The sequence below is a fragment of the Colobus angolensis genome, unplaced genomic scaffold (assembly GCF_000951035.1).
Source record: "Colobus angolensis palliatus isolate OR3802 unplaced genomic scaffold, Cang.pa_1.0 Scaffold18, whole genome shotgun sequence".
Taxonomy (NCBI): domain Eukaryota; kingdom Metazoa; phylum Chordata; class Mammalia; order Primates; family Cercopithecidae; genus Colobus; species Colobus angolensis.
In genome coordinates this window covers 9,640,292-9,656,433 of record NW_012114932.1, presented here as the reverse complement: position 1 = coordinate 9,656,433, position 16,142 = coordinate 9,640,292, and the positions used below count along the sequence as shown (strand labels likewise).

Below are 16,142 nucleotides of genomic sequence, written 5' to 3'. Positions count from 1 at the left end.
AGGTGCCCGCCACCACGCCCGGCTGATTTTTTTTGTATTTTTTGTAGAGACGGGGTTTCGCCATGTTAGCCAGGATGGTCTCAATCTCTTAACCTTGTGATCTGCCCGCCTCTGCCTCCCAAAGTGCTGGGATTATAGACATGAGCCACCGTGTCTGGCTGGAATTTAACTTTTTAAAATAGTTTCAGTGATAGGATTCTGAAATGGTAATATTCATGGAAAAAATGTAATTCTTTCCCAATTATATCAGAACTTTGACCCAGCATTTGCTAAGTTATGGTATTAATAGATTTACTAATTACTAGTAAAATACTTTGGAAGGTTCAGCATGCTTATTAGACTATTAAAAGGCCTGAGAAGATTTTTAGTAAAGAAACTGATTTGATTTCAGTTAACGTGAGTATATTACCATAGAGCTTTTCTTCTTTTCTTTTTTGGCATATTGCTTATCAAAAGTAACAGCTAATATTCAGTGAGTACCTGTTAGTGCCATGCACTAACAGAAACAAAACTATCAAAATGCTTTGCATGTCTTCTTTAATTCTCACATCCTTGAGGTAGTAGGTAAGGTACTATTACTGTCATTCTGTGCGTGAGGAAACAGACATCCTATGGAAAAACAGGCAGGCCTTGCTGTATGCAATTCTGATACGCATGAATATCAGTTACCACAGTTAAGTTAAATAACACCTTTTCCCCCAACACCACCATTTGAATTTCAGTTACCATGGTACATTAACTAAGAGTAATTGTATAAAGTACGAATTCTTAGCTGCTCTCTCTTCAGTCTGCAAATCACTACATAAATAACAGATGCCTGTCATGATAAGTGATGGATGTTACTTTTAGATTTTGTCGGTGATTGGTCACCGTGCATCTGTCAGTTTATGCACATACAGCAAAGCTTGTTGTGTTGCTTCCTTGGCTCCCAGCAGTAAACCTATATGAGGTTTTACAAACCTGGATAATTGAAAGAGGGACTTGGCCAACATAGATAAAAGTGCAACAAAGAAATGAAAAATGATAATGCTGGAAATGAAATCCAAATTCAGTGTAAATGGAGTTACTGAATAAATTGCTGACTGTGGGAATGTTGACGTAACTGCCATTTGAAAGAATCTGGGTATGCACTGCAGGTGCTTAATGAAGGAGAACTCATTGATACAAATGAGAGAAGTAGTTGTGATGAAAAGGATGAAGATGTCCCAGAGGAAGCAAGACTGGCAGAATATTTCACATTAAAGAAATTCTTGGAAATATTTCACAACTTTGAAAGTGTAAAGGATAAAATGTTGGATGCCAATCCAAACTTAGAAAGGAGTATAACAATTTGCTAAGCTGTGGAAGAGAGACTTACTCTAAATTGTCATGTATACCATTAGGAGAAGGGAACTACTTTTCAAATTATTCTTGATCGGATTTTTACAAAGAAGTGAAACACTTTAATTCTCAGTGTTTCTTTTCTTTTCTTTTTTTTTTGAGATGGAGTCTTTCTCTGTTACCCTTACCCAGGCTCGAGTGCAGTGGTGCAATCTTGGCTCATTGCAACCTCCACTTCCCAGGTTCAAGTGTTTCAATTCTCCTGCCTCAGCTTTCTAAGTAGCTGAGATTACAGGCACACGCTACCATGTCCAGCACATTTTTGTATTTTTAGTAGAGATGGAGTTTCACTATGTTGGCCAGACTGGTCTTGAACTGGTCCTACTCAAGTGATCCACCCACCTTGGCCTCCCAAAGTACAAGATTACAGGCATGAGCCACTGCACCTGGCCAATTCTCAATGTTTCTAATGTTTAAAGTTACAGTGAATTAAGTATTTTCTCATTTTCCTATGTATTTTTAACTGACAGGAATAGAGTTTTCAATGTTTTGACCAAATTTTTAAAGGCCATGGAATAATTATGATTTTTTTCCTACTGATTATTAAGATCATTTTGCATGATTTCAGCTTGCATGGTCATTGATATGGTCTGATAACTACTCTGCAAAGTGAAGACTATAAAGTTTTATAGACACTTTGGGAAATGCTAGTAAGTTCCTAACAATATAAATGTTATAAGGTTAAAAGCTCTCCGTTTATCTTAAGGATTCAGATACAAATATGTCAGATAATGTTATGTGTTATGAAGAGAAATATGCAAAGTAAAGGGAAAAAGAAAAATAAGGATGTATGCCATTTTAGGGTGGTGAGCAGATACCTCGAAAAAGAGTGTGGCACAGGCAGATGGCAAGTATGCGCTGGAGCATACTTGGTGTGTTTGAGGTATAGCAAGGAGACCTGTCGAACTGGAGCTGAGTGAGTGAAGGTGGGAAGTCATAAGAAATAAGGTCCAAGAGATAGTTGAAGGTTAGGCCTTGAAAGTCTTTTAGTCTTATAAAGGATTTTGGAGTTTATTCTGTGGAAGGAGATACACTGCTGGAAAGTTTTGAGGACTGGAATAACATGATCTGAATATATGGTTTTGAAAAAATGCCTTTGGCAGCTGTATAGAAAATGGGCTGTAATTGGGCAAGGGTGAAATAGGGAGACCTGTTAAAAGGCTCTTGTTGTGTTTAAGTAAGAGATGATGGTGGCTTTAAATAGTATGATAGCTATGGAGGTAATCAGAAGTAGTCAGTTTTGGGATATTTACCATGTATTTTGAAGGTAGAGTGGATTTGCTGATAGATCAAATGTGGAGAACAAATGCAAAGTTTGTGTTGTCCTCTCCTTGGACTGTCGTCAGTATATGTTGTGCTCCTCTCACAGATGTATGATAATACACACAGGGTATATTGCTGACCAGGGGAGTTTCCCTTAGCCTCAGTGTTCAGAGTTTTTATTGGGGCTATATTATGTAGATTTGATTGATCACTTGTCCATGTGGTTGATCTCAGTCTCCAATCTCGATCCTTTACCCCCTGCATGACCCAAAACCCCCATCCAGGATGAAAGGAGCTATAGGAAATCCCAATTAAGTAAATTTACTAAATTTTTCTGATTTTTTTCCTGATTTTAGTAATCAGTAAATTTTTCTGATTATTAAAATAACTAATGTTAAATTTGAAAAATCTTCACCAGGTGTGGTGGCTCATGCTTCTAATCCCAGCATTTTGGGACGCTGAGGTGGGCGGATCACCTGAGGTCAGGAGTTTGAGACCAACCTGGCCAACATAAGAAACCCCATCTCTACTAAAAATACAAAAATTAGCTGGACGTGGTGGTGTGTGCCTGTAGTCTCAGCTTCTTGGGAGGCTGAGGCAGGAAAATTGCTTAACCTGGGAGGTGGAGGTTGCAGTGAGCTGAGATTGTACCACTGTACTCCAGACAGAGCGAAACTCCATCTCAAAAAAAAAAAAAAAATCTAAAAAATATGAAAAGCATACAACATAAAATAAAAAACACCTCTTCACTGTATTTTAAATTATTAAGCAAATTCACTTAAGTATAGTAGCCTATATACTTAAAATCCTTTAAGCAGTACTACTTATAATTACATAATTTTTTTAAAAATGTGTTTAATTATTTTTCTTTGGACTCTGAGTTCTATGAATTGAAGAACTGTATCTTGTTGTCTTCACTGCTTTATCCTATTTGTTGACTGATTAGCTGGACAGGTATCTTCTTGCTATAACAGTGTCCCCTGAGGGACAAAATTGCCCACAGTTGAGAATAACCAGCTTGAAGAAATGGTTAGCGTGAATAACTGTATGTAAACATGGTCTGTGTCACTAAAGAAACAATTGGCAATAACAAAATTGATACTATTTTTAATACCTTTTAAAACTTTTATGAGATTTTTTTCTAAAGTTTTAATGTTATGAAAGATTTTGTATCTCTTAATGAGCTGTTCTCTTTACTAGCTAGAATCATGGTTCCATTTTTTCATTGGGTGCTAGGAAACTCAGCTAAATTTGTGCTTGACTGCAGTGACCTTACTGAGCTGGGATAGTCATCCTACATTTTCTTTCTTGCTCTTGTTCTTTTATCCTTAATATTATGTCTAAACATCCTATTAACTACTAAAAATTCTTGATGTGGACAGGTGTATAATTTAGGTAAGTAAAGAATCCTATTCTTTTTAAGCAGCTATTTAAGCAGATAGTAAGTTAGCTAATTGAGTTTGTTGGAATACAGGGATTCTTGCAAATAAATTATTAGAAATAACTCCAAATAAGAGCTGTAATTGGATTAGTTGAGATTAAATGGTTAAGGAACAAGTAGTAAAATGTGAGCAGTAAATGATGAAATGTGAATGTGAAAATAGACCTGAGGAGGGTATTATCTATGGAGTTTCATGGTCTTAAGCTTACAAAAGGTAGGTGGGGTGAAGAAATTTCTTGTATTTTAAGATGTTTATATTATAGTGATAGAGATGTATTATACAGAACTATTTTCATGGGAGATAGTGGCATGGGAAAAGTATGATTTCAATTTAGAGAGGAAGTACACATGGTGATTAAGAGCACGTGCTTTGGACCCTTTAGTAGCTATGCAACTAATTTAGAGCCTTTCTTAGCAGTACAGCTTTGGGTGAGATCCTTAGTGTTTGTGAGCCTTAAATGTTGTTGTCTGTGAAGAAGTTGATAATAATACCCGTTTCATAGGGCTTTGGGGAAGATAAATAATACAAATAAAGCTATTAGCTTAGTGCCTGGCTCATAGTAAGTGTTCATTAAATGTTAGCTGTCATTTTAAACAATATTATTTAAAATAATTCATAGATTAATGATACAATTTTTATAAAATTTTAGTGTATTGTTTTGCATCTGAAGATGTGAAATATTTGTGTATATGTATCAACGTTCTATATATGTAGAATATTTGTAAAATTACATCATTCAGAATTCTTGACAGATTAAAACAATGTTTTCTTTATAGTTAAGTATTTAAAAGTTATTTTTTTCAGTCTAGCTAATTGTGTGTCACTATAGACAGTGACAGTGCTCATCACATCTGTATATCACCATGGCTTCTAGCCTGGGGTGTTATACCTAATAGGAACTCAATAAATTTGATCCTTGACTTACTCTTCAAAAAAAGTTCTTTTTTTTTCGTTTTGACCACTGACTTAAGATAAAATTAAGTATTAACCATCTCATTGGAGCAAAGAATTCCGATAATATAAAATATGGTAATTTGGGAGGATTTTACATGTGTTTAAAATAAAGGGTGTTGTTTTTATAGAATGTCTATTAGAATATAAAACTCAAAATGGGAAGAAATAATGTGCTAATGGTAAGTATTTGTTATATGCCCTTGCAAAACACTTGCAAAAATATATTCTAGGTAATTAAGATATCAGTAGGCTCTTTGCATATGTATTATCACGCTTTGTAGTGTGTCTTAACATCAAAATGGTTTATGTAAAAGATGAAGAATAACCTTTAAGTCTGTAGTAATGTATGATGCCATTGTTTGCAGAAAATAGTTATAAAAGACGCATTTTATAATGCTATTTCACTCCGCAGTACAAATTTTTAGAACACATTTTGGGATAACCTTTTGAGTTTACTTCTTTTAGTTTCATTAGTATCTCAAGAGATAATATACATTGCCAGTGTAGCATAATTTAATTATTCTAAGAAGGAAAATAATATACTTCCTAAACAATCAGAATTGATGTCATAAAGTCATAAATTTTTTTTGTTTAATGGATAAACAAGGCTTCAAGGAAAATTATGAAATGTACTGTTTTGGTAGTGTTAGATGACTCCATTCTCTCTGTGGTTTTAGGTTTGATCCTGAAATGTTCAGGATCAGAGGATGTTGGGATCCTCTGAGGGAGAGAAGTGACAGTAAAAGAAGAGTAGTAATTGAGCTCTTTGGGATTGGAATTGCTCACAGTCCCAAAAGATAAAGCACAAGTGGCATGGTCTTTTCTATCTAGGGCTTAAGCTACAATTACTTTGCTTTCCTTTAGAACAAGGTTTAGTGTTTTGTTATACATCTTTTTGGATTTTTTTTTCTTTTGGCTACTATGGTTTTGCTTACTTTTTAATTTTGGTTCTAATATTACAGGTTTTAGTTATATAGTTACCTTCTGTTAAGACAGGAGGTCTTTAGAAAGTGTTGGAGAAGAAGTGGCAAAACCTTCATTTACTGAAAATGAATTACATAAATGTCCGATCAGGTTACCTATTGAATTATGAGTGTTAGTGTTTAACAGTTTAGTATATACAACATATATTTGAAAGTTATGACTGCTATTAAACTAGTTAGTGTTTTGGAACTTTTTTGTTGCAGATTATTTGCTTTGGAACTAGTGAATTTGTTTTGTGTTATGTTTTGTTTTGTTTTTGAGGCAGAGTTTCACTCTTGTTGCCCAGGCTGGAGTGCAATGACATGATCTCAGCTCACTGCAACCTCTGCCTCTCAGGTTCAAGCGATTCTCCTGCCTCAGCCTCCCGAGTAGCTGGAATTACAGGTGTGCACCACCATGCCCAGCTAATTTTTGTACTTTCAGTAGAGTTGGGATTTCACCATATTGGCCAGGCTGGTCTCGAACTCCTGACCTCAGGTGATCCACCCATCTTAGCCTGCCAAGGTGCTGGGATTACAGATGTGAGCCAGCGCGCCTGGCTTACAAATTTGTTATAGCTTATTTTTTAACAGAGGCAGTGAAAAATAGAATAAACATGTGCTTTGAAATCAAATTTGAGGTTTGTCTTATTCTCAGTTTATATCTTTTAGCTGTGTAATCTTGATTTTTAGATTCCTTGGCTAAAAAAATTGAGAATTAGGGTCCTTACCTATGGTAGTTGTTAGGAGTTTATAGGAAATGACTGTGAAAGCATGTAAGTGGCAGTGTTGTAGGGTACGTTCAGTATTAAGTTCTTTTGCCTCTGCTCTAACCCAGCCACTTTGTCTCTACTAAGAGTGTATTTGCTTGTTGAAAGAAGGGTCCCAGAGTTTTTGAGAGGCTTAGATTCACATTTATGATAATAAAATTGAAAAGAAGGAAAAAAGAAACAGAAGCACAGAAGGCAAATAGGAGAAAAACAGCTCTGAAACAGTTCTTCTGATTGGAAATGTGAAGTCTTTCTGTTTACATCATTGCTGCTGTTGTAAGTCAGTCATGTATTTCAGGAGGTGGGCTTGTTTTGTTTTTAATTGTTTAAGTAATTACGTAGTGAACTTTGGCTCATTTGGGCAGTTTCATCTGCGAAACCTTTCCAGGCTCTCTAGTACTTTGCCTTTTGTACTTAAATTTTCTCCAAGTCACTCGAGGGGGAGAAGGAGTATGTAGCTATATAAGCAGCAAGTTGGGAAAGGACTCATCCATACTTCTGAGATAGTAATGGTTATAATGGCAAAATGGTGAATTCACCATACCATAACTTGGCCCAGTAAACCTCTCAGGAGCTGCTTAACATTGTTAGATGGCAATGTGGGACTTTATGGCCATTGTTGATTGTTTCCTGTGATACGTTTTTACTGTTGCCAGTGTGATACTATAGTAGTAGTTTGGCTACCCTAGTATTGCTCACTTTGGAAACTCTAGTTCAGATTTCTTAGCCTACAGCTTGTTGCATGTCTCTGCTGTGTGTTTTTAGAGGTGTGAGAGTCTTTATGTAATGTATGTGTGTTTTAACATATTAAGCACTATAGCCTTTTGGTTTCAAAGAGGTCTTTTTAGGTTGTAAATCTTGTAGTTGGGAAAGGGAAAGAAGACTTCTTAAGATTTTGTCCTAAATTAAAACTTACGAAATTCTAGTAAGTGTTTGTATAGTTTCCCTGTCTACCATTATTTAATGAGTGAGTATTGAAAAAGAGAACAAAGTAAAAATCTAGAGATTTGGTTTCTTTCCCTTGGTTTGACCGCTGATTTGCTGTGTGATTTTGTAAAGTTTACTTTTGGTGTATTTCCCAGTGTAGCATGAGGATATCTTCTCAAGAAAGATGGTATAGATAAATATTAGATAGTGTGTAATGGAAAATACATTCAAGATGTTCATATATTATATCATTTTGTTTTAAAAAACGACTAAGAATCATCTTCTAGTGGATTTTTGTTTGTTTGTTTGTTTTGAGATGGAGTCTGGCTCTGTTGCCCAGGCTGGAGTGCAGTGGCGCGATCTTGGCTCACTGCAGGCTCCGCCTCCCGGGTTCATGCCATTCTCCTGCCTCAGCCTCCCAAGTAGCTGGGAGTACAGGCGCCTGGCACCGCGCCCAGCTAATTTTTTGTATTTTTAGTAGAGACTGAGTTTCACCGTGTTAGCCAGGATGGTCTCGATCTCCTGACCTCTTGATCTGCCCTCCTAGGCCTCCCAAAGTGCTGAGATTACAGGCATGAGCCACCGTGCCCGGCCGGATTTCAAGTTAACCACCATGGACTGGTTATTTTCTTTTGTTTGCAGATTATTTTAGGCATGTGAGTTTTAGTTCAAAGACTTATTTTTATTATTTGAAATCAGTTTTTACTGCATTTCGTTATATATTTTGGGGACTATATGATAAAAGATTATCTTATTTCTCTTGAGATGTTAAAGTTATATACAAAAAATTATGTATATAATGTTGTGTCTTGTTTCAGGTCCAATGATGCATCAGCAGCCTCCTTCTCAGCAATACAATATGCCACAGGGAGGCGGACAGCATTACCAAGGACAGCAGCCACCTATGGGAATGATGGGTCAAGTTAACCAAGGCAATCATATGATGGGTCAGAGACAGATTCCTCCCTATAGACCTCCTCAACAGGGTAAGATTCCATTTGGAAAATTTGCTACCTCATGTAATTGAAAGGCTGTGCATTTTAATGACCTTTTAATCTAGACAAAGTCAGGACTTTTTGTTTCTTTTTTCTTCTTCTTTTTTTTTTTTTAACAAATGATAGGGTTCTACTAGGTACAAAGCTGTCACAAAGTAGATAAGAACTTCTTGATACACAGCTTTCTTTTATCTGTTATTTTCTGGAAAAAGTTATATCATAAAATTATATATCGAAAGCTCACTAATTTACAACAGAAAATACTGTTTTGTTTTTGAAAAATTATTAAATAAAGGATCAGGAATAAACCCAATTTTACTTCGCAGCACTGTAGTGTCAAAATAAAAAGGAAATAAATTTGCTACCAGTTTGAACCTATTTTTAAGAAGTTAGCATTTGTTTTTCTGAGTTGGTATTTTTTGATATTGCATGTATGGTCTTAACATTGATTTTAGTAAATGTGGTATGTGGAGCTACTGTGTGTGTATCTGTATGCATATGTATATGAATAGCTAAAGGTATCTGAAATGCGAAATCAGGAGAACAGGAATCTATAGTTGAGAAATAATCTTTCATAATATCAAATTAGAAAGAAAGCCTTTGATGACATAGAGAATACATTATTTATTTCTTGACTGGTTGTCATTTTTCAGGCCCACCACAGCAGTACTCAGGCCAGGAAGACTATTACGGGGACCAATACAGTCATGGTGGACAAGGTCCTCCAGAAGGCATGAACCAGCAATATTACCCTGATGGTAATCTTTCCTGATGTTAACTTTCCCACTTTCTATCTCTGCCTAGTATTAATGTAGAGAGTTATATAAAAACGTTTTAATGAGGATGAAGAAGCTAACAAATTTGTTTCTTCTAAATTTAGAAACACCTCAGTACTCTAAAGTACCAATGATAGCATTAGTTTATAATCTAATTCAAAGTATGTTTTGTGTAGCTGTTCCGTTAGTACCATCAGGAATCACAGTCTGTCATTGGAATCCTTAGATAAAAGAGGATCCTTTTGTAATATATTTAGGGTTGTTTGATTTCAGCCAAAGCTTGTGTTTATTGATTTACTCTTTTTTTAGTAAGAGCTTCGTTAAGATATAATTCACATACCATAAAGTTCACCCTTAGTTGACTTGTATTCATTACATACATAGAGAATATAGTTCTTGAGTTATTTTTCCAAGTCTCATCATTTTAATTAGTGTTTCATACTTCTCAACAAACTAAGGTTTACAGTAGTGCTTGCCTTTGAGAAAAATTTGGGAGACCAAATTATATCCATAATATAGCTGTGTAGAGATTGAGTAGAATGGGAAAGGCATTTGGAAATAAGGTTTTTAGTTAGGGTTTTTTTGTTTTTTGTAGAAGGTGGCTTGTGAAAAACTGTTCAGTAAGATGCACAGTACTTTAGGAAAATTTGAATAGCAATACTCCAAGCATACAAGTAGATTTTCACAGTATAGTTTCATCCATTTTTCTGTATGCTTGAAAATTTTATAATACAATGTAGAAGAAAAAAATAATTCAAAAATACATTACAAAATGATGTGGGTTGTTAGGATTTGCCAAAAGCCTTATTCATATATGTGATCCTTTGATGTAAATATAAATTACTGAACAGAGAAACTAAGAAACTTAAAGCTAAAGTACTAGCAGACATTGACTAGCAGCCCATGTAAGCTAGCAAGAAGATATATAATTTAGGATATTTGAAAAAACATTTTGCCTGTCATTTTTTATTAATACTGCATAAAGGTACATTTGTACTTAAGGACATTGGTTTTTGTTTTGTTTTGTTTTTCTTTTCATATGTAAACATGGTATTAAGATTTTTTTTTAATTAAAAACTTTAGTAAGGTTGTAAGCTATACATATTTTAAAGAGGTGAAATCTTTGTTAAATTACAGGTATTGAGAAGTCTGCTGAAAATAAATGATTGTTTCTATTTTTTAAATTTTTAATTACATTTTAAAGAGTTAAACTTGACATTGTTATTTTGATCCTGGCTATCTCTTGAAATGTGAAATTTGTGTTATAGTATAACCTTTCTGTTCAAAATATATTGATTTGTTATTTTGTAAATATCAAAACGTTAAGGTTACTTTCTTTCATTTTATTAGTGGATTTTAATTTGAAGGGTATCATTTTTGCATAAGTGTGTATCACTTTATATCTGACATTTACATAGAGTATTCTATTTATATCGACAATTAATATTTGTAAACAACATTGGCTCTTTTCTCTCATGTCCAGATATTTATGTTAGTAAATATATAGATTAGGAATTGGCAAACCTTTTCTGTGAAGGGCCAGATAATAAATACTTTAGTCTTTGTGGGCCATATGGTCTTACTGAACTCTTATTGTAGCATGAAAGCAGCTATGGACAATACTGAAATGAATGGGCATGACTGTATTCCAATAAAATTTTATTTACAAAAACATGCCACTGGCCATATTAAGACTGCAGGCCGTAGTTTGCCAACCCTTCATGTAGGTATTTATGAGGTGGCTTGGGAACATTAGAATACTAGAGCACTGAATAACGTTTATTTGTGATTTTTATTCATGTGTCCTTAATTAGGCATTTTTGTAAAATTGAGTTTAGATTTTAGATAACTGAAAGGTTATTTCCTACATTTTCTTAGTGAAACTTAAAAAAAGAGTGAGACTATTATTTTTCACTAGAGTCCAATTATCTCGAAGGTAAAATTTATTGTGCTTTAAAACTGAAGATATATTCTCAACACAATATTAATTTTATGAAGATGTATGTTTATGATACTTGAAATATTTTCTAAAGATTTCCAAAATGGCAGCATTAAGATATATAATTTTGCATCTGAAGATACTTTGAGATACTTAACTTTATGCAAGTAAATGTTAGAACGTGAAAATTTTTCAGTTTCTTTCAGGGGAGAAACTTATGGAGCTCTTTTATATTTTGCATTGTTTTTAGCATATGCTGTGGAATTGGAGACCAGCAGAACAGGTGTTTGACAAAATATGATAATTGCTTCCTTTGTTCATTCTAATTTAATTTAGGTTATTTACATGTGACCGACCTAGATACTTTTATTCTCTTTTTTTTAAAATGGGAGATAGTTTTTTTTTCCCCTCAATGAGGATTATCAGATTTAAGACAATAAGTGTAATGTTTCTAAAACTACTGCTTTTTGCTTTTAAAAAAATTGCACGTTATCTCAATATGAAAACAATCACATTGGTAAATCTTTGGCTAATGCAATTGAAATTATTTTTTATGTTCCATTTCTTTTCCTTTTTTTTCAATTTTATCTGAAAGTTTAAATATTTTTAGGGTTTTCACTCAGTGGCCATTAACGTTTCTTCCTGTCTCTTGTCGAATTGATGTAGGTCATAATGATTACGGTTATCAGCAACCGTCGTATCCTGAACAAGGCTACGATAGGCCTTATGAGGATTCCTCACAACATTACTACGAAGGAGGTATCTATATACCTTCACACACATACACATATATATCCCCTTCTACAGGAATGAAAATTCTTGCATAAGACAACTTCTACCCATGCAAAGCTCTTGTAGAATACTAGTTGCTGGCTGTCTTGAAAGGTGCAGGGAGCCCAAAACAATCAAAATAATTTCCTTACAAATATTTAAAATGTATAACCATGACTTGCCATTTCTAACAATAACAAAAAGACTAAAACATTAAAGATAATTTTTTCCTCAGTGGAAATTTTCTATTTGAACATAAATCCATTCAACTTTTTTTTCTCGTGTGTGTTTACATATGTATAATTTTACATATAAGTATAGTGCCTTTAGGAAACAGCTTGCTGATCTCGTGTAGCTAGTGTGTGCTCTTGTAGCTGTCTTTAATTTTGTCTTTTTTATTTTATTTAGCATAGTCATGATCTTATGACTGTGATGTTCCAGTAAATGTAATGCTCGTATGGCAGAGACGCTGAAAATGCTGCAGTTCAACCTTGCAAAATTGGCTTTAACTGCAGTTTGTTTGGCCGAAATCCTTCTGTTTGGTTTGAGTTTTTTCTTTGTTTTGTTAACTTCTAAAATCAATATGGCATCTCATTTTGTTCTTGTGTTGTTGGCTATGCATCTTAGAGGGAAAAAAGTTAACTTAAGCAGACTTCTCAGTTTTTTTTCCTCTTCTCCAATTATCCTGTAGGAAATTCACAGTATGGCCAACAGCAAGATGCATACCAGGGACCACCTCCACAACAGGGATATCCACCCCAGCAGCAGCAGTACCCAGGGCAGCAAGGTTACCCAGGACAGCAGCAGGGCTATGGTAAAGCTTTGTACAGTTTATTTTTATCCCCCAAAAAATGTGGTGCTGATTGTTTTAAAATATGGAAGTGGATATTTAATACTTATTTTTCCAAGAATTATCAGTTGAAAATTCAGTTTTAGCCTAGTCTACCATTAAAATGTTGGTTTAAAATGTTGCTCTTAGATAAGCTAGTAATCCGTTTAAAAAGAACTACAAATTGGAGATGGTTCATTGACCAAAGGTAAGGTGTGGAGTCATTTAAAAGACATGAGAAATGAATTATCAGACCTATTTGTTGTGCCTAGCCTTGTGTGTGCTTGGAAAACTGATGATTGGATAATTATTGACCATATGTATATAATCTGCTTAGCAAATTTATTTTATATTTTATTTTATTTTATTTTATTTTGAGACGGGAGTCTCGCTCTGTCCCCCAGGCTGAAGTGCAGTGGCCGGATCTCAGCTCACTGCAAGCTCCGCCTCCCAGGTTCACGCCATTCTCCTGCCTCAGCCTCCCAAGTAGCTGGGACTACAGGCACCCGCTACCTCGCCCGGCTAATTTTTTGTATTTTCAGTAGAGACGGGGTTTCACCGTGTTAGCCAGGATGATCTCAATCTCCTGACCTCGTGATCCGCCCGTCTCGGCCTCCCAAAGTGCTGGGATTACAGGCTTGAGCCACCGCGCCCGGCCCAGCAAATTTATTTTTAAAAACTAATGGCCAATACAGTTTTTTAAAGATATACTGATTTTTTTTTTGAGTAAAAATGAGATCTATTCAGAAAGCATAATGAAAATATTTTTGTCATTCCCTAGTTAAATAGCAATATACATATCCACTGGGATGGAATTATTGCAACTGTGTATTGTACAGAATTTGGGGGAAGTGTAGCAATATTTTCCTATTATATACTCACTCATAATACCTACTACCTGGATATCTGACTAACTTACTAGATAGGGAGTGGGGAATGATGAGGATCTAATATTTCAATCTTAACTCTTAGGCTACTATAACCATTTTAGATATAACTCTGTTGAAAGAAAAGTAGCTGCTTACGAATACTGACTCCACCTCTTCCTAACCAGGGTCTCTTTTTCACATAGGTAGTATCTTATTATTTTTAGTCATTGACTTAAACTCTGCCATTGCTGTTGACATCTCTGTCTACCTGTGATAGCAAATCTTAGAACTAAGGTCAGACTGAAATTCTCTTGCCTCCTCAGCATATTTGTTGAAACTCACTCAGATATTGGGAGTCAGGTATTTTTCTAAAAATGTTAAATTCTGATTTCCAAATTCTAGATGTGACTTTAGAAATATTCCATGGGTTTTTGTCTTTCATAAAGGAACTTTCTTGCCCTTCCCAAATGGTCTTTTCATTTTGTGACTATTTAGTATTTATACTTTGAATAAATACAGTATTCTGCTTTTATTGCATTTGCATGAAAACAGATGTAATGCAGCTAAATCAAGTCAATTCGTTGTCTTAAGAAAAATATCTTCAAAATACCTTCAATGGTAAGAGAGGGTGAAAGAAAGCTTAATATTTGTTAAAGTATGTTATAGTTAAATGCTGTTTTGTTAGACATCAGGAATCCTAAGAGAAATTTCTATTTTGTTTATCTATAGGCTTGTATTGTCAAAAAACCCTTTATTTCCACTACAAATAAAGTTTTAATAATTGAATATATAATAAATAAATGATTGATATAATTTATTTAAGCTTGAAAACTTGTTCTCTTTTGACACTTTTCTCTGAAATCAGTGTTTTTATGGCAGGTTTTGCATGGCTATGATAAAACACATTTAAGTGTCAAAGGTTTTCAGCTTATGGTTTGTTTTGTTTTGTTTTGTTTTTTTCCGACGGAGTTGCACTCTTGTTGCCTAGGCTGGAGTGCAATGTTGCGATCTTGGCTCACTGCAATCTCTGCTTCCCAGGTTCAAGCGATTCTCCTGTCAGCCTCCTGAATAGCTGGGATTACACTCATGTGCCACCACACCCAGCTAATTTTTGTACTTTTAGTAGAGACGGGGTTTATTATATTGGTCAACCTGGTCTCAAACTCCTGACCTCAGGTGATCCGCCCACCTCAGCCTCCCAGAGTGCTGGGATTACAGGCGTAAGCCACTATATCCAGCCCAGCTTATGCTTTTTAAAGCATTCTTTACAATGGAAAGTAGTAGAGTTTATAAAACAGACATAATTGTTTAGCAAACCAAATCAGTCCCTTGCCATCTCTGGAATTTGTAATCATTTTTATGGATAAAGTATTAAAGGTGATTAATTCTCAGTGTAACTTTGGAATCAAGTTTTTTCACATGTAACCTGTGGGTTTTCAAGTTTTTAGTTTCTATTTTAAAATATTTTGGTAATTTGTCAATGCATAGTATAGACATATACTTTTGGTGATTGCAAATATAAATCTAGAGTCATACAGTTGTAAATATCATTTATTCCTCCACTTTATTCAGAAGTTATTTCAGTATTTTTCTTTGACTCTGCCTCTTGCTTTCTCTTTTTCCTCTTGCTCATACTGGTTAATGCTACCAGATATATTGATTAATTTTCTTATCATCATAGAGTTAACTTGCTTTATAACTCCCTAAGTCTTTTTTACCCATTTTGAAATATATTTTGTAATGGCTAGGGCATAGTACAATAATTACAGTGAAGTAGCATTACAGTATTTTTACTCTTGTTATTACCATCCAGATTTATTTCAGAAAGCATTTGAGGAAATCAAGGTACCAAACTATCTTTTTTAAGTTTAGATAGAAAAATATTGTAACATCTCTCCAGTTCAAATCTTTCCCTGAGTTCTAGGGACTTAACTTTTTATGTGGGTTTTTGTTGTGTTAATTATTTGCAGGTCCTTCACAGGGTGGTCCAGGTCCTCAGTATCCTAACTACCCACAGGGACAAGGTCAGCAGTATGGAGGATATAGACCAACACAGCCTGGACCACCACAGCCACCCCAGCAGAGGCCTTATGGATATGACCAGGTAAGTAGTTTGAACGGCTGCAGAATTGCCACATTGTTGGTTCACTCTCGATTAGGTGAACTTTTTTTTTTTTTTTTTTTTTTTGAGACGGAGTCTCACTCTGTTGCCCAGGCTGGAGTGCAGTGGTGCGATCTTGGCTCACTGCAGGCTCCGCCTCCCGG

At 34.9% G+C, this 16,142-nt stretch overlaps 1 protein-coding gene across 6 annotated transcripts in view; it reads left to right on the top strand.

Annotated features, from left to right (window-relative positions):
- The window catches only part of SS18 (synovial sarcoma translocation, chromosome 18), a 76,033-nt gene that overhangs the window by 43,583 nt on the left and 16,308 nt on the right, over positions 1 to 16,142 (top strand). For 3 of the 6 annotated variants that reach the window (XM_011939279.1, XM_011939278.1, XM_011939282.1), the window contains 5 exons: positions 8,517 to 8,684; positions 9,347 to 9,451; positions 12,075 to 12,167; positions 12,871 to 12,993; positions 15,848 to 15,981. In XM_011939279.1, coding sequence (XP_011794669.1) covers positions 8,517 to 8,684; positions 9,347 to 9,451; positions 12,075 to 12,167; positions 12,871 to 12,993; positions 15,848 to 15,981 — 623 coding nt within the window. The remainder of the gene's footprint in view (positions 1 to 8,516; positions 8,685 to 9,346; positions 9,452 to 12,074; positions 12,168 to 12,870; positions 12,994 to 15,847; positions 15,982 to 16,142) is intronic. The other 3 variants (XM_011939280.1, XM_011939283.1, XM_011939284.1) reach the window with 1 other exon arrangement.